Source organism: Phalacrocorax aristotelis, chromosome 13, assembly GCF_949628215.1.
Source record: "Phalacrocorax aristotelis chromosome 13, bGulAri2.1, whole genome shotgun sequence".
Lineage (NCBI taxonomy): Eukaryota > Metazoa > Chordata > Aves > Suliformes > Phalacrocoracidae > Phalacrocorax > Phalacrocorax aristotelis.
The window spans coordinates 12,819,620-12,845,855 of NC_134288.1; the positions used below are offsets into that span (position 1 = coordinate 12,819,620).

Here is a 26,236-nt window from a genome sequence, read left to right on the forward strand (position 1 = left end):
AGGTGTAAAGCAAGACTCCTGCCAGCTGGCACAGCAAGGACTGAACATGCCCCAGCACCCTGCAAGAGGCAGCTCAGCTGCACCAGCCCCAGCGGCTGCTCGGACATCGGCCGACAGCCACCCGCAGCAACTCTCACGCTCCCCAGCCTCTCGCACCACAACTAAGCTGTTTACAGCTAAATGCTGCAGAGCAAAGCGTGGGCAGAACATCACATCAAGGACAGGAAAGCTGCCGCACTGCTTCTGCTCAGGAAAGCATTAGACCTCATCAGCTGGAGAAGGCGAGTGGTTGGAATACAGCATTTCACTTATCAGTCCCTGGACTGGAATGCTGAAGTTAAAAAAGCTGTTTGGTTCTCTGCCCAAGTCACCACCATCATTCCCTCACACCAGGAATCCTCCACCTGGAAGGTGACCACGCTGCAGCAGCCCCACAGGGGCAGCCACCAGCCACAGGGGTCTCAGGCTGTAGCACTTCACTAGCCCAGGGGCTGGGCTACAGCCCTTGGTCCCCTCACACTGCTCCCAGACAGCAGAATGAGCCCAGCCCAGTGCTCCACAGGGAGAGGCTGGGGCACATGCAGCATAGAGCAGCTCCAGCAGTGTCAGTAACAGTGACTGTGCTTCACGTGAGGCTTCACAGTAGAAAAAAAGGGGAATGGCTGCCTTAAAAATAAGTAAAAAGGCATCATTACACAGACATTAATGCTTTCTCGTTTTGCCACAGCCACCTTGGACAAGTCAGTTGACTCTGGCAGTGCAATTCCATCTTTCACTTCATGTCATGCTGGCTGTTTTGCCAGCAGAGAAATTAGAGGCTTGCAGCAGCTTTCCGAGGAAGCTGTTTCAGCACACGCCCTGCTTTGCTGGTACGAGCCCAGACACCAGGGGCATTTGTGGCTTCTGAGCCAGCAGCACTGCCCCCCAAAACAAACCCCAGTTAAGCCCCCCCAGCCCCAGGACTCAGGCTCCACCAGGTCATCACAGAGGTGCAGGCTCAGGGCAGTCTGGGCAACAGCAACAGGTATGAGGCCAATTCCTCACCAAGAGCCAGAACGCAGGGTAACACTAATGAGGGGGTCAGCACCTGGATCAGGGTTTTTAAGCCCTTCTCAAATACTGTGTAACACTTTCCAGGCCAGCCAGAAAGCTGCAGCAGGGTTTTTTCCAACTTAGATTTGAGCCCTGCTAGACTAGTTGGAGAGACTGATGTTCCTGAGCTAGGTAAAGAACAAAGGAGGAGGGAAGCATTAAACATTTACATGTTTATTATAATTACAATTTACATTACTCCAAAGAGCAGCCCCACTGCTATGTTCTAATTCTTAGCAATAAAGTCCTACAAAAATAAATCCAAGCTTTTACAGTAACCTAGGTCAATGCATAACTAAAAAAATTCTAGCTGTGTAAGGGGTTCAGTCATCAAGGTGCTTTTTCAACAAAATTCCCTACCAAACGAAAAAGGGACACATGCCTATAGCAATTTAACCCACTTATTCATGCAAACAAATGTAACCCCCCTCCCAGCCCCTCTCCCCACATACAGATTTTTAAAAACAAAAGAAAACCAACTAAACTATTTACAGTATGGGGGGGTACAGAGGAAACAAATTAAACATGCCCATCTGTTAAGCTTCATTATATGGACTCCCATCCCTAGTTTAATGAAAACATTCCATAGTGTTCCACCACAGTCTACTAGTGTACAGAGACCTGTTCGCGCTTGGTACTACCTGTGAGCAAGGTACGAACTGAGGCAAGAACTCAGAGCTTTGGATTCCCTTCCCAGACAGCCAACGACTGCCAAAAACTCGTTGTTCTGCGCGCCTGAGCGGAGACGCTCACGGCCCCGGTCCCCCAAGGGCACCACACGCTGTCCCCCGCTGCCCTGAGCCAGCGTGGAGCTCCAAGCCTCCGAGGAGCACCAGCACCCTCCAGCTCGAGGGAAAGTCACGGTTCTGTGTAAGCCTGCAGCACCTCCACAGCAGTACCAGCCGACAAACGGTCGTACAGTCATTTACACTACTACATGATCAACAATCCAGTATTCCCAAGTGACAATATACATAACTCCTCAGCACCAGGAATCCGTTCTTCCAGATACCAAGTGCTACTTCACACCTGCTGCTGAGACCAGTGAGACCAGCAGCACCAAAGAATCCATTTGGTTACTCAGAACAAATTATAGCTGGTTTATTTCAAGTGAGCTTTGGTTCCGTGTTAAAATGGCATGATTTATCTTCTTCAGGGTTCAGAAAAGGAGTCTGACTTTAAACTTCAACTATAGCAGCCTTTGAGAGACCCAGAAAGAAGAACCATGTAAGTTAGTCTGCACTTAAAAAAAAACTACAAAGAAAAAAGACACCCTGAAGAAGGTACCCCTGAACACATTCCCTCTTCCAAACAATATTCCAGCTGACAGTTGCTGGTCCAAAATAAGTCCAGAATATAAGCAGTAGTACATGAAAATCTGTCACTTGAGCTGAGACAGTGAACAATATGAACCATTTTCCCACATTAGTGCAGCAGTTGGTTGTTTTCTTTCTATATACAGTTTCATCCTCTCAGGAGAGATGTTAGAACCTATTCAGAAAAAAGGCAGAATTAGATTTGATATCATGGGGATCTTCCCCCAAGGAAAAGAAAAGCAGCAAAGTTCGCACCCATGTATCAACTGAAATGCTTAGCCAGAGCCTAAGCTCAAACAAGCAGCTCTTGCTTTCTCAGAAGGCTAGCCCAAGAAATCAACATGTAAAAAACACTCATACTTCCTTCTACCACTTCTAAGGATAGATCAGATACAATAAGGAACAATTCTTGATGTATCCATGAGACTGGAGAGCAGAAGAGGTTGCAAAGACAGTTCAGGCAAGGAGTAAGAGACAAACCTGGCTCAGAGACAGTACCAATCCTTGCTAAAACACTTGCCTCTGAAGTTACACTCTGCCAGTACCAGCTCTGTGAGTGGTTTGGTTTCGCCTTGCAGCTCCGCTACCCCTTCCACCTCGAAATCCGCCACGAAAGCTGCGGCCACGAAGGAACCGTCCAGACACTCCAAACGTCTCTGTATTGAGCTTCCTTTCTTCAGCCCACGTGGTACGCCTGGAACTGAACAAAACTGCATTCAGACACAATATAAATGTTAAATAGCCACCAACTCGTTTAGCTAGGAAGCTTTGAGCACCCCATTTTATTGAACTGAACTGCAACAAGAACAAGCTGCAGCATACATGTGCTCACTAACTCAATTCCTCTAAGCATGGATTTGGAAGAGACAGCTGCTGGCTTTCATAAGCTACTTTCATACCAGAAGACTAGAAGATGGGCCTAGAAAAGGGCTGAACACGGTCTCACTAGTATTTCAAACCCTATCTTATTTTTCAAGAAAACACAAACTCTTGACTCCATTGAAGCCTCTCCAGAAACCTGGTGAGCCCCGAGACAACGGAGGTTCAGCAGGCTGCTCCTGGGGTAGCTCCACAGCACCAGTGTGCTCCTTCCTTAGCAGAGCCTGCCTAGCCCAAACACCATGCAGAGGACACTTGGAGGAGAGCTTTGCTAAAGGGAAGCAGCAACACTACCAAGAGAATTTCACATACTGACACTAAAGGGATGTCTGACTTCACCAGGCAGTTAAAATCTGTGTCAGCAGCAAGATTAAGCTTTCTTTTAATATTCCCAACGTTTAATTTAATGCATTTCCACAGACAGAGCTGACCTCCTCTCTGCCCAAACTCCAGGCTTCGCTTTCTCCAGTCTGCAAGTTGAACCATCTTCAGCACAGTGTGACCCCGATGCCTCCTCCCACAAATGATAAGAAATTTGTTTAAAATCAATGGGTTCAAAGTCAGTACTGGGAAACAGAACTGGAAATTCCTGTATCATGGTTTAGGCAAGTGTACCAGCATCAGCTGAAATCCTTACTTTTCGTTTGATTCCACTGCATGAAGCTTGCTTAATATCACTTGTGAGCCATCAAAGGTATGGCAATACTCCCTTCTAAAGACTGTTTTGCTGACTTTCTTGCATGCTAAGATTTTTAAAGAATCAAACCATGTGACATAGATCACATCTACAATTCTATGCCTAAAATCGCATTAAAAAAGCAACCTTTTGGAAAATACTCACCTAGATTTCAGTTCTGAAGAAATGTTGTCAAAGAAAGACTTGGATTTATCATAATAGCAGTTGGGTCCCAGAAGGTCCTCCTCTGCGTTACCGTCATTGTTTTGAGTTGCCACACCAGGGTCCCCTTTTTCTTCCCCCGTCTCTGCTTTGTCATCTGAAGATAATAAAGTGTATTACACTTCCTTGATGCATACTGAAGAGCCATCTGTTCTCTTGCTCCCTCAAACAAGATTTGAGATGCTGCCACATGTAATCATGCAGTTTCTCAGGACTTTGTCTATGCAGCATTTATTACTATCTCAGCAATACAGATTTAATGAAGTCACAAACCTTTAAAGTTCAGTTTCTTCTTGAATTCTTTATCAAGTTCCTCTCTGTTGAATTGTGCATTTGCACTTTCAAAGTCAAAGTCACCTTCAAACTTTATTGTATTTTCCTTCACAGTAGTTGGTCTGTTTTGTCCTCTAGAACGGTTTCTGGTTCTCCTGTTTCCTGAAAGCAGCAGAGTTTAAACACTTGGTAACGCACAGGGAGGTTAAATGACTTGAGCAAGACCAGGGGAAACCAGGGTTAGAACTCAGGAGTTTCTGGCTTCCAGTCCTGTGGTTAGGCCACATGCCTTTGAACTTGGCTGTAGAAGACACATTACAGCAATACTTCAGCTTTCTGAAAAGCATTCCTGGATGTCAGTCTTGCCGTTAAGACAGGGTATGCCCAGCTTTCTGTCCAGTGTGAGGAGAGGAAATCAGAACAAGAAAAGCTGAGGGAAGCAGGGAAAGCTATCTTTTCTGTCTGCTATTCATCTGCAAGCATGGTACAATCAGTCTACAAGCCTGTCATGACAGCAAAGAGGGACAGGTCACTGGCTTCAGAAAATCCACTCAGGACTCATCTACCCACGAAAGGAGCATGTACTTTGTATAGCTTTGGGTTTCCAACCAAGAAGCTATCAGTTCCTTTTTAGAAAGGCTACAACCCCTTCTACAATGCTGCCCTCAGGCAAATTAATCTGAAGACCTGAGAGTCTGAGGTTTTGCTTCCTGCCTTTTCTCATTTTGCTTGGGCAGAAATATCTGTTTGAATTCAATTTCACTTTCTTTTGACCTGTGCTTAAACTGCAGTCTTGAGATAAGATCTCCGCTCTATGGAAGTGAGGGCTCCATAGTTCCTCTCAGTTACAAGAATTCTGGGAATTCTTAAAAAGGCCGCCCTTCCCAGTGAAAATACTTCAGGTTTCAGAGAAATCTAGTTGCTGCTGCCAACTCATAGCACCAATTTGTATAACATACCTTCAAGTTTCTAGAAAGATACTAAAATGCTGCCCCTGGAATGTTCTGAACTTCTGTGACTCCAGAACCTATTTTGTTAGGGAAGCATCTCTGAACGACCAAAGCCTTATCAAGCTTTATTTTACTCAGTCCTCTGTCCAAAAATCCTTCCCTGAAATTAACAATAGTTGCCTTTAGAGGCTAACACAACTGTTTAGCATCAGGTTAACCTACCCGATCTTCTCCTTTGAGGTCTTCTGTTTTCATCATTCACCTGTCCTTGGGTTTGCACAGGTGCTGCCTGAACTGTATCTACTGAACAAGAAGGAAAAACTTAATAAAGGAGCAAAAGAACAAAACTCAAGCAGTTTAGTCTTACTATGCACCCTTGAAGGATACTTCAGAACAGCACTTTAAAGACGAAGCAGTGCATGCATACCATTTATCTTACTGTTGCCCTGTGGAACCTGCCGTCCATTGCGCTGAACCCCTGGAGTCACTTTCGCTGGGGTTGGCTTTTGTGAATTCATGTTGTCAACCGGGCCGGTCTGAACAGCCTGCTCTACCATGGGGCTTTTGCGGACTGGGTGAAGAGAAGGAAAGCCAGCACCTAGAAAAAATCCCAATGACTAAGTGCCCCTCAGAAAAACGTGCCAACGCCATTCAAACCCTACCCACTTCTATGGAGAAACCATTTTGTCAAGAATTACTCAAAGCCTTGAGTGTTTACCATTACACACTATGTTTAAGTGGCATACACACTGGGTAAGGCATTACTGCCACCCAAGTCACAGCTCTCAAATCCAGAGCCTTAAAATCAGGAAATCTACCCATTTATTTCTTAAACCAAGTTAGACACACATTAGATAAGCAAGCCAGGTCAGTCCCTTAGAGAGTTTATACCAAAATCTAATTTCTAGGTGTATCCTCAGTTATGCAGGATTTTACTTTACACGATACTTTAAATCTGAAGCAAAAATCCACCATTTTGAAACTGCTCAAAGCTTCCCCATTTTGTCAAAAACGTTTTGCAGCAAAAGCTTAACCACCTCAGCTATATCCCATTTTGTAAGCCGCTTTTAGAAGTCCTTCAACTTCATTGCTTATTGTTAGCTTTCAGACAAAGAAAACCTGAAACCAGACCAGGATCTCAAAGTTACCCTTTTAAATTCCTTCTTGGTCAAGGCCAAAGTGTTACCAAGACTTCTGTTGCTCTTCCATCCAGGCTTATTTATTCACACTACAAAACATGTAAATACTTTTCATGGTTTGGTATACCTTGCACCAATTATATTAAAAAAGTGACAGTCTTCAGTACTCAGAAGAAACACTGCATTCTAGATTTAATTAGAAGTTTTGGAGTACTATAGGTTTATGTAGTTATGCGCAAGAACTGCTTGGTAGCGAACTTTAACTGAATATACTTTAAGAGCAAGAAAAGTGAAAAGCCAAAGAGTACACACAAACCAAGCCACTGACACTTCTGGGTCACTCAAGTCCACATGAGATATACCCAGTAGGTAACAATCATGCAGGTTCCCAGTTAATGTACGCCTGGAAAACTTGCAAGGAAGACAGACATATCCTAAGGATTATTCAGTAGGACAAAGCTGCTGTGCAAGTTTAACACAAGAAAGTTTCAAAGCTTAGCCAGAATATTGAGAAAGTATGTACAGACAGATGGCCAAAACCAGAGAGTAAGTAAAAGCAGTTTCATGCCAACGCAAGCATACATGCTTAAGTTAAAAACAGATGAAACTAATTACCATGTTTAAATGCAGGCTGCACCTGGTCTCTCTGCTCTGAGGATGGTCAGTCTAGTATCTCTACTCAACCTCCTTTAAAAGTTTTTACACACAGAAGCAAGCACCCAGAACTATGTTATCTCAGCTTACCACAACTCAAATTTCTTACTGTTAGTCATGCTTTACAAATTGGGAGTCTTGACAAGGTACTATGCCCCATCATGCATGAAATCTAGCCTGATATCTCCTCAATTACAGCAATATTCCTGATTTTTCTGTTAACCCTTGTCTCTAACAGCAAGGCCACCCACAATTTAAGCAGTGTGCTTGTCTTTCCAGGAAAGACTAATTAAATCCTCGCCCAGTCTCTAAGGTGACACATGTTCCTGGATAGGATGCAGCATATCAACATCCCTAAACCTCAGCCCTCTCCTGATACTTACACAAGAGGATCCGCTGTCCTGTACTTTTTCTTTCTCCTGTCTCCCTAAATGATACTTCTAAGACAGGAGAAATACTTCATGTAATGAAAGGCAAAACCAACTGAAAACAAACTAGTTCTACTAGCATTACCCATATAAGTACTATCATTCTAGAAGGGGTTAACAAGAACAGAGTGCTTGCAAGTGCCATGCAGTTCTTCCAAATATTTGGAGTCCTCAAACTGCTGTTACCCTTAGAAGAGAGCTGATGGGGCTCTGAAGACATGTCAGGCTCTGAAACAGGTTGTGGAGACGGAGAAGAACTAGGGCTGGAAGCAGCTGCTGATGCTGGAGGGCTTACCAATTTCTCTAAAGAGATAGAGGGAAGAAGAGAAAGCAAAAGATATATGGATAAGATACAAGGTAGCGAAACATCTGAAGGACTTGGAAAGAGATACAAGAATCTCGAACAGCATTAGAGCAGCTTATTTACAGTCCTCTCTGGGAATACAAGTTCTTTTTACATGTGATGTATGTGTGAGGTATGTTAGGTTAGAATGAACTGGCCTCAACTGTTAGGTCTTCACATTACTTTCAGAAAGGAAGTTTTTAAATTTCTTTTGTGTGCAAGTGTGTGCGTAAGCAAAACACAGGCCTCCTTGCAATATGATCATTGCACAAAGTTGTTAACTACTTTTTCACTGGTTCTTGCAGCCTGACACTTGGCAAGGAATTCAGTATTAGTTACTGTTATTTGCTTTCACAGGAGCTGCATACAAGGACTGTACCTTTATTCCAGCAAGTAAAGTTTTTACTTACCTAAACCTAATGAAGCTGCATACTGCTGGCTAAGTAAAGAGCTGGCAGCAAGCTGGCTGTAAGGTGGCATACCTCTAAACGGGCTGTAAGGCACATGTGGCTGAAAGGATGATGTAGAGGCAGAGCCCAGTGAAGACTGTAACAAGACAAAGTACATTTCCATTTACAGTGTCCAGAAGTCAACTTGCTTTGGCAGTGATTCTCTACTTCACACACAGCATTACTAAAGCTTAAGTAAATACTGAGAAGGATTAGTTTACCTCTATGATTTTCCTGCATTGTTAGCTAGGTAAACTAGCTCTGGCTTTTGTTGACTGAAGTCTTTAATGCTGGTGCTATTTTAAATATTACAACAAAATTCAGGATGCTTCAATCTGAAGATTCCTGCAGACACTTACTGGCCTTCACTTTTAGAAGCTTATACCAAGATCAAGTCTTGCATCACCAATGTTTTATCATAGCTTTCTATCAACACTTCAGGCTTACTTGAACAATGGCAGGATCTTGTGGCAGAGTATGTTGAGCTTTTGGAGGTTCGCAGACAGTGATGTCTTTGATGTCACTTCCTCGAAAAATAATGTATTCATAGATTTCTTCTCTTGGAGGAGCAGGTCTGTCTGTGGGCCGGTCTTCAGTACCAAAGGATCGCACTTTAGCATTAGAGAAATTTCTATTAGTCAAGTATTACCATTGCAGCATTGTGTAAGTTAAAAGATTTATGCAATTAAAGAGTACTCTTGTAATACTTGCCAAAAGTAACAAAAAATGTTACCTCCAGAACCTTGAATCTCCTTATCGCACACATCTGTTCCCTCAAATGTCAACTTTTTCAGCAGCCTGTATAAACAGTTTTGTTTACATCAAGCTGTGAAGGTAAAGACCACAGACCAGCTGGAGTGAAGAATCCTACTCCAAACCTGCAGACTCCCCCGCAGTGCTGTACTGCCATATTCCCCTTCCCTTCCCTCCCCAGCCCCTGTCCCATGTAAGCATTCGGCTCAAGACCACCACCACTGCAACAGACCATAGGAGAGGCCCCCAAAGCAGCAGGGGGAAAACCTTAGATGGCTTTAGAGCTCAAATTTGCACCTTTGGTTGCATATATTTATTATACAGGTAGAAGTCAAGTTTTATCAATTACAAGTTTCCTATAAAAACTCTCTACTGCATGCCACTGGTTTTATGATTAATAATCACTGACTACAAAGCAAGCTTTTAGTGATAAATCCAAAACATCAGTGCCTACTGGGGCTTTACGGAGTCCCAGCTATCGGAACACTTGAGCAGGTACTAACCAGTGATGTTACACATTAGAGCAGGAAAAAAGCGGCAACTGCCTGTGTGGCAGCTACCAGGTAGAAGCCTAAACTAATTTGAGCCGTTAAAGAGGAAGAGGTCTGACTGAGACTTACTGGTCTGTTAGCACAGGAAAATACATAGCATAGTTACACTGGACACCAACACAAAAGCTTGATATTTTGGCCACAAGTTAGAGCATAACAAGTCTCCTAGTCTAGTTGTTTTCTGTCTTTGTGAGGCTTTGCCAGTTCAGATAAGCACCAGCACATACTGGTTTGATGTATGCTTTCTGCCAGTAGAAGAGTTCTGTGTTGGAGTTTTAATTGGAACTGCTTTTAACAGCTTACCATGGAAGTACTCAACCTCTCTGCCTGGCATGCCACAACTCCTGCAGTACCTTTACAAATTACATCCTTAACAGACCTTTTACAAGCACCTGCCGTGTCACAGTCTGCAGTCATATGCCAGCCAGCTGCCACTCCCACTGCACAGCTGGGAAGAAGATACAAGCAGAGACAGCCCTGTCACATGGGGATGGGGGCACCACAGCTTCCCCAGAAAAAGGGCATCAAAAAAGGGGATCCACTCACCCCCAGTGTTGAGCACCCCCAGTACACTATACTGTTACTAACTTAGTTGGAGTGCTATTGGTTGTAGACAGGGCTACTCATCAGTAGCCCCGTTCTCAGAGATGAAAAGCTGTATCCAGCAGATTCCCCCCACCAAGCAGCAGTTACTGCTGCAAGCAGTCTTCACCTCTGTTCAACATGTATGTCAGCCCACAAGGAACAGTAAGCCCAAGGTATAGCAGGTCGATGCCAAACTTTGTCCCTATCATGCTGATGCCGTTTAGCACCTCAGCTTACACCTAACTGGAAGGGAATCTTATGTGGTACAAAGACAAGCTGTCAGTCACTTCCTTTGAATAACAGTCTTCATTAGTTCCTAGGGTATATAACCTCTCCAAGTTATTTTAGATCTCCAGCTGCTGTTTGATCATATTACAGCTGTAACCTAGTCAACTAGAAACAGATTATAAACTGAAAGCAATGCTTGTGGCCTTTTAGACATGAACCATACCACTGATATCCCTGCTCAAGATTAGATTATTACAGCACACAGCTCATAGGAAGACAAACTAAAGCTATCCACAGACTGCTACAGAATCCCACAGCCAGTTTGGAAAGCACCAGGTCTTCCCTGAGCACCAGGATCAGCCTGTCAGCTTCCACATGGAGAAACACATGACCTGCAAAGCCCAAAGCTGCCCAGGCAGCCTCTCAGTTGGCTGGTCCCAAGGTTTCCAATTTAAAAAGTGGAAAACTATATCCTTGTAGACAAAACAGCAGTGAGGGCATCTGAAAGGGCTCTAGGATTGAGCCTGCCTGCCCCTGCATCTGAAGCGTTTTACAGTTTCTGGCACATCACAAAGTAGAGCTTTACATTTCTGCAGAGGTCCAAAGGGCTGTCTCCTATGAAAAGTTATAGTGGCTATTGTTTACAGATGAACAGGAAATCAATCCCACACCATGCCACAACTAGTATTTTACCATACAGTTCATATTCATGTGTAGGGCTCTGTTGAGCTGGACCTCTGAGGGGTCAGGAAGCATAACAAGAGTGATTGGCTGTCCGGAAAGCAGAGCTAGCTTACATGGCTATTTCTTACTCAAAAACTCTTGTTTCTTCAGACTTCTACAGAAGGGTGTAGGTTTCTGGTGTTCATTGCTGACAGAACAGTACCAGGCTTAAACTTCCTTTGTTTGCAATTTAAGTTTAGCATCTAACAAGACTAATAACTTTCCTGTAGTGCTTAATCAAGCACATGGAATCTCCTTAGCCAGTGTGTATCAGATATTGTGCATGTGTTGAGGTTTAGCAGGAACCACATACAAATCAATTGAAGTTAGCCCTCCTTCGAGCAAGAGCCTAAACTAGATTCCTTGCTGAGGTCACTTTCAGTTGAAGTTTTTCTTTACATCACTTGGATAATAAAATGAGAATAGGACTTGAATTTCATACCGAACTTGTCTGAGCCTTAAACGGTGGCACCTAGAGCTTAATAATAATTTACTAACTATTTGGACAACTTCAACTGCCTGTCAGTAACTCGTGGTGGTTCCAACCCTTCAGAGATCAACTGTTTTAAACTGCTGTCCCTCCTAAGCACAGGGTTGATATCGCTGTCACGGACTTCAACATTGTTACTATGTTCATAATTCTGACACTCTAAATTAAAAAAAAAACACTATCTGAGCTAAAATGAAAAGGAGGATTTGTACTGTAAGTTTACAGAGCAGCACATTAAGTGGGGAAAAAAATGTATTCTCCATCTATTGTAACAACAACTATTTAGGCACTCCAGTTCATCAAAACTGAACACAGAGACCAATAAACACAAGAAGTGCCAGAAGTCTTATACAGAGCATGTACTTTCTCACACCATAGAGCACTTTAATCACATATGCCTTTGAAACACACCACTCAAGCTCTGAAGTAGCAAGTGAAAGCCAGAACTATTTGAGAAACCATTTCTACTTGCTGCTGGGTAAAGGTGAAGACCTCCCTTCACATACAGCAAAAGAACTGCATCTTTCCTGTAATCTCTCAATTACTTTGAATGGAACATAACATAAGTTATTAAATGAACAGATGGAGCTAAACAGCTATACCCCTAGAAAAAACTGAATTTGTGAAAACTTGAATTTCTAACTTCAGAATGCACACTAATAGGTGACAAATACTCATGGTCCAGCATCACATAAACATCTTTATACTGAATAAAGACTGTGGCACACACTACCTCAAGGATAGTTGAGGATCAGGCAAGTCAGCATTGCATGCCAGCAGATAAGTCTTTCAAAACAAAAGATGTTTTGTTTGTGGACGATCCTGATGGGTCGCTGAAGGCAGTGAAGAAGGCGTGAACTTCCCAGAACAGGGAATGACAAAACTCAGGGAAAGAAGCAGCTGATGCACATTAGCTGGGGTAGTCAAGCTGGACATTAGAAGCAGTACAGTAATAAGATCTTGTTTGAGATACTAAACAAGACAGAACAGGTTTTTCTGAGAGTAAATACAGGAGTTCCAAGTACAGATGACAACTGAATCCAAATGACACCGTTTAAGTGGAAGATAAACTATTTCTACAGGGGAACAAGCCGCCAAGCCTTGATGAGCAGCCAGCAAGGTGGGGATTGCCAGGCCCGTGTGCGGAGACCCCGCAGCACTCGGTACACGAGCCCTCACCCCCTTCACCTGAGCAGAGCCCAGTTATTGATCACAAGAGGAACAAAGAGACGTCAACAGCAACTCTGCCTCACCGGCACCTGCCTGGGGCCCTGCTCAAGCCAAGCACCGAGATACACCGGGCATGTGCGTACGGGCAGGACGGGGGCACCAAGCCGTGAGCCGCGGTGCGGAGCATCCCCTTTGCGGCTCTGACAACAGCAAGAGAAGCCTGCGTTCCTCTCCAGGGGACCGGCAATTACGGGCTCCGGGGCACCCCACCGGCCTCGAGCGCCCCTCGGCTCGCCACGGCGAGCCCCGCCGCGGCCCGTCCCCGTCCCCACGTCGCGGAGCGGCCTCCCAAATGCTGACTCACGGAAAGCCGGCGGTGCCGAAGGCGCGGGGCTCCCTCCCCGCCGCCTCCCGCACCGCGCCCCGAGCAGCGGGCTCCGCCGCAGCCCCCTCAGGCCAGGCTCATTGTTCGGGGCGGCGGGCGAAGCGGGCGGGCCCCCCGCGCCCCTTCAGCCAGTGCCAGGCCGTCGCCACGGTGCCGGAGCCAGCCTAGGCCCGACCGCTCCCCCCCTCCCCCCCACCGCCGCGGCCCCGGGAGGGCCCCGCCGTGCCGCCTCACCCTTGGCCAGCGCCACGGTGGAGTTCTCGGTGTCGATGGTGTAGAGGATGCCCTCATAGCGGATCTGCGCCTTGGAGATCAGACTGATCTTGCTGCCGATGTAGGGGGTCCCCGAGCTCATGGCGGCGGCGGGCCGTGAGGGGGGGGGGGGGGAGGGGAAGGAGGGGAACGAGGAGGAGGCCCGTGGGTCACCGCACCACCGCACGGAGCCGCCGCGCCCGCCCACGCGCACTGCGGAGTCGGGAGCCCCGCCGCGCCCGCCTTATGTAGGGCGGAGGGAGACGGGCCGCGGTGGGCAGGGCGGGGGCGTGCTGCGGTCGTCCGCGCATGCGCCGCCGCTGCTCGCTGTTGACCAGACGGGAGACGGGGTCAGAGGCGGGGGGGGGCGGTGAGAAGGGGGAAAACCCGCGTCACGTGATCAGTCGCGGCGCGGGTGCCACGTGCGCCGCGGGCGGTGCGGGGCGGGGCGGCGCGGGGCGGCGCGGGGCGGGAGCGCGCGTCCTTCCCGCGCTGCGCCGCAGACGCGGCCGAGGGGAGCGGCGGGTATCGGTGCGGTCGGGCCCGGCTGCGACGTGTTACCGGCACGGAGGAGCAGCTAGTCGCTGCCCGCTCACTCGTGTCGCGGGGATTTTGTCATATAACGTAGGTCGGGGGTGTTGCCCCCGCCCTCGGCGCCGAGCTGGTCTCTGAGGGGAGCCCTTTCCCGCCCTGAGAGCCGCGTCACCGCTCCCCACCAGGCTCCCCGCGGCTCTGCAGCAGAGAGGCTGCTCCAAGGCTTCCCTGTAGCCGCAGCGGCAGCACTCTGAGGAGAACAGGGATGGCTGCCTCCTGCCCCAGCCCCTTCTCCCTCCGGTGCCCCGGCAGCCGAAGGACCTGGCTGGGCGCTGGAAGAGCCCTTGGTGCACGGCGGGGCCCTGCCCCGTGAGGCGTGCACCGTGCCTTTGTTCAGCAGGCAAGACCGGGTGTACCCGTTGTGCCGATGGCGGCGAGTCACGTCGTGGCAGAGGGACCGTGATGCTAGGCCGCAGCTGGAGAATGAATCTTTCAGTGCAGCGTCTCTTGGGACTTCTCCGGCTCCCCAGCCATCTGCGGGTCAATGAGAGACAACTGGTAGCATCTGGCAGACATAGTCACGGGAGGTGAAGTCACTAACCAACATGAGGGTGGATGGGGAGCAGGCAGGGCACTTATATTTGGGGCAGCAGGTCAGAGTGCACAAATCTTGCTAATTTGTATGACGCAAATGAATAAGATTCAAAACCAGCAGCTGGAGACAATACAGTGGGAGCCATTGTCTACGTGTAAAGAGGTTTGCTGGAGCTGCATGTGCCCACGCCTTGGTTACATGTCTTCCACCAGTGATACAACAGCGACACAGTATGCAGTCCACAGGTTTATCCTCATGTCATGACGACCTGCTTCCTTGCACACCAGGGCTCAGGGAGCTGTTCTCCAAATGCCCCAAGCTGTCCACGCTGTGACCTTCGGTATTTTATGGTCCTACTCTTCATGCTGTTTATACAGCCTAGAGAGCAGATCTCCCTGTCTGAACAGGGAAGATGCCTTCCTTCTCACTCTATCTTATAGACACATGTGCAGTCTTTCTCTTGTTAAATTTTCATCGTTCTAGCATGGCAAGAGTTGCTAAAAAAAAAAAGTCTTTCATAGATATAAATTGGGCAAACAGTATTTTTGAATAACAAAGTCAACCCTTAAAACCAATCTTGTAGATTTTTAGCTCAGCCTTTATAACCTATTCAGAGCAAGAAAAGATTCCTTTTTTACTGCAGTAAACAGTGCCCTTTAGTGGGCAAATTACTCGTTAGAAACTTCCCTGATGAAAAAACTCATCTAGCTCCCCTGTATGAGGAGTGTCTAGTTTAAGAATGTGGAAAAGTTCAAATGGAGAAAAAAGTAGGGTGAGAAATACTACTACTACTACTACTACTACTAAAATGCTCAGTTCGGGGCAGTCACAAATAATTATTTTGAATGGGAAAAATGATGTCAGTATTGGCAATGCAACCAAAGGTAGAGAAGTACTCCCTCTTTTGGTTTATATTCTGCAACTCCACAATATATGTAACTTGATGTTCCTTATTTCCACTCTCAAAATATATTTTTAGAAATAGTAAATAGGCCTCCAGGTTTTTCAGTTCAACTCAGTTTTTTTCTTTGTGCACACCAAAATGATTGATAAGCACCTCCAGTTTCAGTATTTTGCTCTGTATTCAGCAAAAGGCATTATGATTGTTTTATCCTTTCACTTTTATTTAAATACCAGGCAAGAGAAAGGGACGATCATGTCCCTATACAGCAATGTGGATCCCACAGGAAGACTAATTAAAGCAATGTGGAAACAGAAGAATACACCAAAGTGGCATAAACTCTACAGTGGCAAGGAGAGATATGCAAACATAGGATTTTAGTTATCATCATGGCCATAAATTGACCTGCCTCTGGAGGATACTCGTAATGAATTTCTTCTGTATCTTTTATTTGACAACAGTCAGAGATAACAAGTGATCAGCAAGAAGAAATATGACACCTGACATTTTAAATGCCCTGTTAGTTATTTATTCTGCTAAAAATACAGTTCTTCATCCATTAAGTGTTGAAAGGGGGAATGAGAGAGCATCTTTCGCTGTGTAAATTCATGACAAGTGTGCGATTCTGGGCATCCCTCATATGAAGAGGGAATATGTGGCTTTGTGTGAGGAAGCTGATTGCAGTTCGTCATGGCGCTAAGAAGCCTAGCAGAGTTGCACCTCATGGTAGCAGCAGACACAGCTTTCACAGAACAGCATTTTGGACCACTGGTAACTGTGGTCTTCGGAGACTGGAGGTAGGGTACAGTCAGAGTATGGAACTACGTAGCCAGCTCATTTACAGGAAATCCTGTTGACAGAACTAAGGAGGCTCCCATGGCAGTCAGAATGCAACTAGTGGCATTTAGGATGGTCACCACCAATATATCTAATGACATTTCATAGCAGTTAAAAGAGAAACCAGTGGCTTAAAGCAATGATGAACATTTGTGGGGTGTATGATGGTGAGAGAGCACTTATGTGGTGGCTTATGGCTGTGGCAATGTGAGCTGAACTGACATCTGGCAGAGTTAATGTCAGAGGGCAGCTGTTGGAAAGACATCTGCAACAAGCTCCAACCACCAGAAGTGAGACGGGCACTGGCTGCTGAAGCACCACCCCTTGCACCTGGGGATGGTGGAATATGTTTGCCGTTGGTGGCAAAGAGGAGAGAAGAGAGACTAGCATGGAAAATGGAGGAGGTGAAAGTGGAATGGAGATTTGAATTTGGGTGTGGCAAACAAAACGACACAAAGGGAGAAACGTGAGCCCTAGAGGAAGAAAAATTAGAAACATAGCAGTAGTTTCCAAGGAAAAAGTGGTCGCTGCAGGGAAGGAGGGTAAGGTCACCAAGTACAGAACATGATTCTGTAGTGGTGTGAGAAATGGGTTATAGAAAAGAGCCCAGGAATGAAGGAGGGACTAGAAAAAGATGGAGAAATTGAAAAGATGCAGGAAAGATGAGAAGGAAAAAAAAAGATCCATCTATGTAAATGTTTTTATTCTAAATAAAGTGGAGAGAGTAGAAAAAAGAAAAAAACATGTAAAGTCAACAGAAGGAAACTAGAACAAAGGCAAGACAGAGGGAAGGAGAATGGAATAAGGGAAAGCAAAGAAAAAATAGAAACATTAAAAAGTAGGAAAAAAAATGAAAACTTGGTAACTTCTATTTAGGTAATATGTGCTTCATACAACTAGTTGCTCCATTTCCCCCAGTCTAAGAAAAAGAAGTACAGTGATGTATGTAGGATATAGTGCTTCATCACACAAGTTTGTCTTGCATCTCAGGAAGAAAGGGGTGTCTCCTCTGAAAAAAATCCATCAAAACAATAGATGTTGTTTTCTTTTTTATTCCAGAAATAAATACAGAGATTTTCATACCTGTAATACTGTTCTGTCCTCTCTCCCCTTTCTCTTTTTTTCTTTTCCTCAATTTTAAGTCTGTGCCTCAGACATTTCAATTTTGACATCTTTCATTCCACCCCTATATATCAAATTTAAAGTCAGTTTAATTCCTGGATTCAAATGAAATATTTTCTAAAATGTCATAGTTCTAGGTTTGTGGGGATTGGCTCTCTTAATTAGTACCTTGACTGTGTACTTAGCGGAACTGGCATAAATATCCATTATTCCGTTGCATTTCTCAGCAGTCCAAGTGCGTTGCTCAGTCAAGACAAAATATATTTTACCAATAAGGATGCGACAGAGACCTTAAACTTCTTATCCAGACCCACAAAGTTTGTGAGTGTCAAAGCAAGACTGCAATTTGGGCATTGCTCTTTATTTCAATGCCCTGACTGCGTGAAATACAAATATAAGAGGAGGAAATGTTCATGTGAGTTTAGCTGAAAAGAAACTTCTTATTTCGTACAGATACACAGTCTTTACAAGGTATGGTGTCAGTATCTGAGATTAAGATTTGCCTATAGACATTTAAAAAGTAGCATTTTAAATTACCTACTAGATTTAATAGGCTCTTAATCTATACTTTTTATCCAGCTTTATTATAATTACACTCACGTTAAAATAGTTTATTTACTTTTTCCACGTATGCGTTCAATACCACTTTTCATTCTGTAGTCAGTTTATTCATTTTCCTGCCAAATCAATCATTTTCTATAGGGAAAGACAGTTGTTTGCTATAACACAAAATGATAATTTCTTTTTGTATTTGTGAAAATCCAATGGTAAAATTACTAAAAAAAAAAAGCCGGAGGGTTTTTCTGTTTGTGTAGCACTTCCATGTGGAAGATTCAAATTACCATGTGGGGATTCAAATTACCAGTCTGACTTCTAAACTCTTCAAGTTTTTAAGATAGGTTCAACATATCCACTTAAATTTATGGGATAAGCCGTTCTGACCTGCCCAGTCTTTGCTGTTTGGGCCTCATGAATCTACAGGGCGTACTTATAAATGTTGTGTTTGATTACTTGAACCTGTAGAGGTTAGAAGTCATTGGGATGCTTTTGATGCAACAGAGTAAGGAGGGAACATACATATACTTATTTTTGTAAAACTGAAATATCTTGGACTTGCATAACATCTTTTATTAGAATGAACACAACAGCTGTTCCAGACTTTTTTCACACTCACATCACTACACTGCAGTGTCTGCTTTACAAGCTGTGCAAATGAGACTGAAAAACTACACTCAGTAGTAGACATAAGACCATTTAATCCTTGAACCATGGGGGGATTCAGCCGTTAGAGAAGTGCAAACACCTTTTATACTGAGGCTTTCTGAATCACAAATGGCAAGATGGAGTTATCCTGGCTAACCAGGTGGTGATTTATTCACGGATGTGGAAGCTGGAGATAATTTTAAGAGATCCTTTCATGAAAGCAGGTGTAAATGGTTAATGTATGTGATACAAAAAAGGTTGACAAAGCTGAAGTTTGCGGTTTGGTCACAAAAATTGAAGGATGAAGTCTTACAAGCCAGACCTAGATTCTAAAAAAGGTGTTTAGGCATCTATCTCCCATTCAAATAAGTAAGAGGATTCAGACCTAAGTTTAGAAATAATTAGGGCATAAAGAGAGATAGTTGTCTATCTAGGACAGTGGGGAGCACTGAACATAGCCTAAAATACAAAGTTCCAATAGGAAAAATCTTTTTTTTTTTTTTTTTGACTGCATAGGCTGGCTTTCTTGGGTAGTGTTGTGCTGAATTGAACTGCTAACCCCTATGTATCCTTCTCACAGGGGCGCTGATGTGAGGGGATGGAAGTGGGATTTCATAATGTTTCTTCAGGCATGAAGTGAACAAAAGGTGGAGTGAAGAGCATGCTGAAAGGCGAATAGGGGATAATAAATGGAGAAAGGAGGCAAAAAATTGTCTTTGATGGATGAAATGCTGCAGAAGATTAGTCTGCCAATAAAGATTTTGTAGGCTTTCAGGTTTATGCATTAACTGGGAGAATAAGAATCTGTGTATTTAGTTTCATGCCCAACTTTCCAAGAGCTTCAAGAGCTGCAGTGATAACCATTGATCAAAATCCACTTGTAGGCTGAAAAGAGTCCAAGTTACAACTCGACTATCACAACTGACCTGCTTGGTACACTTGACAGTAGTCTCAGTGGAGAGACTAAGGAACGGATGGGAGTGCAGCCTGATACATAGCTCTGTGGTCAGTGTTTTCAGAACAAAATCATGTTTTGGAGGGTACAGGTTGCATTCACTGCATACTTCAGACCCCTGGATGTCACAGACTAGCAAATTTCACCATTCCCTGTACAGAAATCTATCTTCTCTAATTGAGTTTGGCTAAAATTCCAGAAGGCTCAATAGCAGTGTTTCTTTAAGAGCTCCTCCTTCTCTCTCCGTACTTCTTTCTCTCTCTACAAAGTATTGAACACATTCCGGCTATCAGTATTGAGCGCTATTTCACTGGCACTGAGGCTTGAATGGGCTTGAACCAAGACGCTGCTGCCCACTTCTTGCTAGTGCAAATCACATCAGGGGACAACACACATCGTTGGGCTGAGAACAGAGAGGAAAGAGCTGCTTTTTTAGATGTTTTACTTCAGAGACCTCATTTGCATTACTTCTCTATTCCTGAGCCAAAGAAATTAATCTCCCTCTCCTTACCTGTTTTACAAACGGCTAGTAGATTCTGCTTCTGTCTGTTCAGCTAGGTAATGTATCATTTTACCTAGACTCGGCAGTGTGCTGTTCTTTCCCTGCATAACATCTGCTGCAGTTTTCATAGCTTGAATTGTTCTTGGACTTGTTTTAAAAGGCATGTGTCAGAAGTGTCTTTCAGGATGTGAACTATTTGTTGTTTTGTCTGCTAGGGTGTTCTTCATTTATATTTGTTATTTTACTTTTTAAAATAAGCCTAAACAGGCTTTGGAGTTTAGAGTTTACAGGTTTTAATTCAGGTTTAGGCTAAAAGATACCAAGAATGGTAAGGTAATTCATAGCAATAGGATTTTAGTGCAGTTTCAGAAAGTAATTTATTTTTGTATGACAATAAACTGGCATTTAATCTCCATGTTTTAGAAGCTAAACTGTAAATCAGACTTCACATAAGCCAGCAGTGTCTCCCTGGCTGGTCTGTTCTAACTCGCGCTTCTCCTTACTGTTGTAGTATTTGCATACATGCTTCCCACGCACACCTGAAAATTCTGACATTTACTGTTCCAAAGTCTTTAATTTTTTGTACTTCATACCTCATTTCTCTATTAGGTGATATATGACAAGGGTTTTATTAGTTAGTGCACTTTTAAACCACATTTTTGTTCTGTAAAGTAACCCTAATAATAGCACTTGAGATTTGGCACATTTTTTCAGAGCGCCTCACAGCTTCATCTTGGACTCTGCATTTTACTCAGCAGCATCCTCAGCATTTACTCTGCTCATGACATCACCCATGACAAACTTCTACAGGCTATCTGGGACGTACAGTTGTTAGTAAGACAGGCAAAAGGTTTGTTTTCAAGGCAAAAGGTTTGTGCCAGTATAACTCAGAGCATAAACTGGTCTGAAAAATCTTAATTGTTGTTGATGAAGCAGAAAGAACCCCAAGTAGAGTTGAGGGCGAGGCTGTGGGTTAGAAAAAAAACGTATCTTCTAAACCGAAAGAAATCTGATATTTGCGTCTGCAAGAGAATGAACTGGAAGCCCAAAGTGACATAGCACTGAATAACTTTTCAAATAATTATCTGGGCTGTAATAGGATAATAATGCATTCTGGTCTTACCAGGGCAAGAGTTAGTGATTCAGTCTCTGTGTGATGCAGGCGGCTCACGACTCCACCCAGGTATAAAAGAGGATGGTGTGGCTCCTGTAGGAGAGATGATCCTTCTGGATTAGAAAGTTTGAATTTAGAACACCTAAAAGCAGTCAAATTGCAAGAGAAGGTTTAAGGGTTCTGTTTTCTGTGAATTTCTTTTAATGACAGGAAAGCTTTAGGAAGGGGGCAACTTGGCCCTGTGCAGACTTTTTTTTTCTCTTTGAGTCAGTGGAAATGGTGGTAATAGTACAGGGGTAAGAGCTAGCGTGTTGTATGATCTTACCAAAACATGCACCAGTATGCAACTTCACATAGCTTTTAAAGTCATAAGGATGTTATGTTTGATGGGTTCTTGCTGGAGATGAGGGTATCGCAGGGATGACAAGTAGTACAATTCTGCTTAGGTGGCTTCATGTCAAGGAATAGTAATGAATGAGTAAACTTACTGGCCCACTAAACTGTACAGAGCAGGAAAACTAGCTCCCTCTCTTGCTCTGCTGAAAATAATTAGGAGAAACAAGTTTTACAGTTTCATAAAAACAATCTTTCTTACACAAGAATGTATGAATTGTCTATTGCTTCCTTAACTAATCATCTTTCCTAAACAAGATGTTATATTTGTTGCGTGCCATTTTGTCTGGTCGTTAGTAAATGGTTAGTTTACACAGATGGATAGGTTTACTGTCCTAGCTAGAAAATTAAGTAATATTGACGACAGTATTGTTACACGTCTGTGGTAATGTAAGAGTACTGCAAGTAACCCCATGCAGGCAAAACTGACAATAAGGAACAACTTAACATAAAAAACTTGGCCCTCCGTCTGGGTGTGTCATTTCCTTTGGGTTGGAAGTTTTCCCCATCTTGCATTTTGAGAGATAAAATATTTGTCTGACTTGCTTCAAAACATGTACTAGTTTCTTCTGTCAACTGTGGGAACACATCCCATGTTTAATTGAGTTATTGGATTTGCTTGGAGTTTCAAAAATTATCAAAAGCTCATTAAAAGAATAGGGGCAAGTCCTTGAACTCTGTCTCTGATAGTGGGAATATATTTTAGATAGTGTAAGGAAGTAACCTATAGTCTGGAATCACATCCCTAACAATTTTAGACTGCTGGAGAATTCAGAAGAAAACCCATGTCTAATAGCCTTTTGTGCTGTGTTTTCATTAAGTCTGAGGCAGCTCAATAAAGAAGCTACAGCGTGATTTATTTTAATCGGTTATTACAGAGAAGTCATTAAAAAAAAACCTTGGCAAAATCTTGCGTACATACTTCTTGCATTCCAAATCCGCAAAATGTTTAGATACAATCTCATTTCATTATAACCAAAATAAACCTCCTTTACTAGATTTCCTTCATTTTTTTCTTTAAATGATGATGTTTCCATACCTCTTCTGTCTATGCTGGCTTTCCAGCTCACTGTCTTTTGTGTCTGTTTTCTTTATAATGTCACTGAGATTAGTCAGGTTGCTCTGAGGAATCCTATCGTCCCATAAGGCTTGGTAAGAGCATTTGGCAGACTATGAACTGCAGATGGAGTAGGGAAAATGATTTAGCCATTTTTGTCATCTGAAGACAACTTTCAGAAATGCTTGCACATGTGATTGTTCTTCCAGTTCAAGTCTACAAGAATCTGGATTTTGACCTACGTATTGTACATACACTGAAAGTTTTACCAACTTTTTGGCCTGTTAGTTTCATTTGATATTTCTTATTGTTGACCTAAAATGTGTAAATTCAAGCATGCACGCAGTTCTCTTTTTAAATAACTCCTCTATTTTAAAAGAAGGGTGCCATGGGGCTATTGAATGATTTACTCAGGGGCACAGGGACAAAGAATGCATCCTGCTCTGATCCTGTAACTTGTGGTCTCTAGGCATTCTGATAAAACAAATGCCTATCAAATTCCATAGGACAAATGTTTTCATCTACAGCAACTGGTGTTTCACAACTGATGTGGCATTAACTGTACCTGTTCTTGGCACTGACCAAGAACAAAGAAGATGAAGATTTATCTTCATTCTTTCACTTATTTTTATTTATGTATTTTTGAAGGTGAGTGAGTGGAGGGAAGCACATAAAGGAAGAGGATAACACCGATTGCCATAACTGGTCAATGGTTAAACAAATGTCCAGTAAAAACTCTTTTTGATGGGGCAAAAAGGCAATGATCTAAGAGCGCTGTGTCATGGCATTGACTGGGAAAAATCAAGCAGGCTTCAGTTTGTTAAGGAGTTCCAGTTTTAAGAGTGCATGCTGCTTTGCTCTTGACACACAGGATGGAGAGTGTAATAGCATCACACCGTCTAGGTCCTCACCTCCATCCTCTGGCTCTTGGCTCCATCTGATACACCGAAGATTATTAGAGAGATGAGGAAGCTGCTGAGCAGCACATACAGCATGATCAGTGACAAGAGAACTGTTAGTGTAATGACATAGACAAGGAAATTTTCTGTGGCCTTTACATCTCAAGTTAAGTCGTCCTAACTGTACCTCTTAAGAGTGACCCGAGTGGCCGTTACACTATGCCACGTGTGAAGCTGGACTGAAAACAATGGACTGATTTGTCCATTGTTTTTTAAATTGCTGGGAGGTGGAGAATTGGAATCTAGAAGAGGAGTAAAGGAGGAAGTGGACTAGTGATCTGCACTGCTGAAAAAGTGATGAGTGAGGACTGGTGGAGAGAATGTTAGATATTGAATGATGCTGGAAAGCTCAGGGAAGAACTCGAACAGCTCTGAATCAAGAGAGCACAAAAGAGTCCAGAACTGGAATATCCATTGCATTTGTATACCGTTTAGGTTGTCTGAGAATATATTGTTGATAAAGCACCCCTGGCAGGTAATACTTTGCTCACAAAGAATCCCAGAACAATTGAACCAAAACCTGCCAAAGTCACCTCTCACTAAAAAGAAACATTTCAAACTTATTCTAAGAAATCCTGACTGTAAAATGTGCAAATTGGATTTCCAGTAATGAGACCCATCAGTAGGCACATTTTCTTGACATACTCTGTCAGAGTATCACTTGGAAATAGTGATTCATTTTTCCAAAAGTTACTTTAATTTGCTTAGAGAGGAAAGCATTTTCATTTTTCCCAGTCAGTTCTAATAACTTGCTAAATACAAAATATGCAAAATTATTGAAGCTAGTTGTAGTGACCGAAAGGACTGCTGGTCTTCTAATAATATTTTTCCCCATGAATCATGTAGACTTGCACATGAAGTTTTTCAGAACAGGTAAAACACAAATCTTTGTTGACATGCCTGCTTCTTGTCTCTTCCACAGACATAATTCTGGACATTTGCTAGTAATCTCCATTCAGAAGATTTGCTTAAAAAACCCTTCTGCTAGCTGCTGGGGTGTGTAGTTGGGAACTTCCACCTTCTTCTACAAGTGCTCCTTTTTCTTAGTAAGGTTCCCTAGCTCTTCCCTTACAGATGAGTCTGGATACTGATCCTTCCTATCTTGGCAGGCAGTAACAAGCATGACGAGTTAGATTAAGAGCAGTTGGGAAGGAAAAACAGTATTCCACGGCTCTTTTATACTGAAACGCCTTGAAGGCCTTTAGACAATAACCCTTTATTACACAGTATATTCTCTGGGCATCTTCTTTTGGGCACAGGGTGTTGAGTTGCATGGACTTTGGTATTCCCGTGTGAATCGCATGTAGCATGTGTTAGTGACACAGTCTTCTAACTGTCTCATAAAAACTAGAGAAGATTGTCACGGCAGTTGTGTGCTCAGCTAACTTTTATTTTTGAAAATGAAGTTCATAAGTAGTTGCTCTCTAACAGATATTTTCTATGTATTTCCCAATTAATAATTAGATATTGTGAAATACCTTGTTTTTAAAAACAGGATATTGTTTATGCTGTCACATATTATATTTATTCAATCATACCTCACTATAATTAAATATGTCTTATGAAGAGAAGAGTTGTTCATTTTTCTGCTCCACTTCTGGAGTTCCAGTAACTGTTATGCAGACATAAACACTTAAATAAGTGGGTGGTTTTGCCATACCTCTTCCATAGCAGCATTGTGCTAGGCGTTCTGTATGGAACACTGAATTGCAGTCAAAGGGTTGATGCTTCTGTAGCTAGCTGAAACAGTCTAGTACACATCAGGACAGACACTGTCCTTCAGTGGAAATTAGAGCACAGGTAGGTATGATTATCGTAAAATAAAAAGGGACTGTACAGCTGCTTCCCAGATCTACTTTCATCTCTCTCTGTTTTACAATGCAAGGGTTGAGACATTTTCCTGGAGCACACCATACTGAATATTGAACATTAATCCCTGACTATTAGGAGCATTAGACTTCTTCACGGATTCACCTAAGGACAGCCGAAGTACATGGGATGATTTTAAGACCAAGACTTTAACAGTATTTTGAGATTCCAAGGAGAAGACAGTAAAGTGCATACACTGCAAAGAGGCACTAAAGTTGTTTTATTTATCTCTATCTGCACATCTGTAGTAAGACTGCATTTACCCCTAAATTCAAAGTAAAATACTTAAAACAGGAATATTTTCCTACAGATTGTCAAACATTTGTGTTCCAGATGCATATGAAGTCTTGCTGTGTTTGCTGAACGCTCAGTGCAGACTGACACCCATTTGCAGAAGAATCAGCACGTAGACATTCAAGTTTACCAGCTGGGAGCTTCTGCATAGCACTGCATCATCTTCAGCAAGGGCACTGTTCCTTTCTCTCCTCCTGACACTCTGTACTTACCAAAATGTCATTGGAGCTCTTTTATTCCTCAAAAAACATTGGAAATGGAGTACAAGGCAGAAAGGTAGGGTGGGATACTGGCTAGAAGGACAGTGAAGCTTTTGAATAAAACCAAGATTTGTGTGGATTCT

General features: G+C 43.4%; 1 protein-coding gene across 4 annotated transcripts; it reads right to left on the minus strand.

Moving 5' to 3' along the window:
- Window positions 1-1,250: 1,250 nt before the first annotated feature.
- LSM14B (LSM family member 14B) lies at window positions 1,251-13,800 on the minus strand. Of its 4 annotated transcripts, none has more exons than XM_075108940.1 (10): window positions 13,541-13,800; window positions 8,869-9,032; window positions 8,383-8,518; window positions 7,816-7,932; window positions 5,836-6,006; window positions 5,631-5,708; window positions 4,459-4,620; window positions 4,129-4,282; window positions 2,929-3,108; window positions 1,251-2,583 (listed from the first exon to the last, which is right to left on the minus strand). In XM_075108940.1, exons 1-9 carry the CDS (start codon window positions 13,659-13,661, stop codon window positions 2,937-2,939), a joined length of 1,275 nt encoding a protein of 424 aa, XP_074965041.1. In that variant the 5' UTR covers window positions 13,662-13,800; the 3' UTR covers window positions 1,251-2,583; window positions 2,929-2,936. The 4 variants fall into 4 exon arrangements, with proteins under 4 accessions (XP_074965041.1, XP_074965040.1, XP_074965043.1 ...); XM_075108939.1 differs by having other exon boundaries at window positions 5,631-5,711; XM_075108942.1 differs by lacking the exon at window positions 7,816-7,932.
- Window positions 13,801-26,236: the final 12,436 nt, after the last annotated feature.

Excerpts from the sequence above, each read along its gene's own strand:
- LSM14B (XM_075108939.1), bottom strand. The coding sequence starts at position 13,661 with ATGAGCTCGGGGACCCCCTACATCGGCAGCAAGATCAGTCTGATCTCC. Across the intron at positions 4,621-5,630 it reads ACCTCAAAGGAGAAGATCGG|GAAACAGGAGAACCAGAAAC; the intron begins GTAGGTTAACCT and ends TGCTGCTTTCAG. Across the intron at positions 4,283-4,458 it reads GAAGAAACTGAACTTTAAAG|ATGACAAAGCAGAGACGGGG; the intron begins GTTTGTGACTTC and ends TATTATCTTCAG.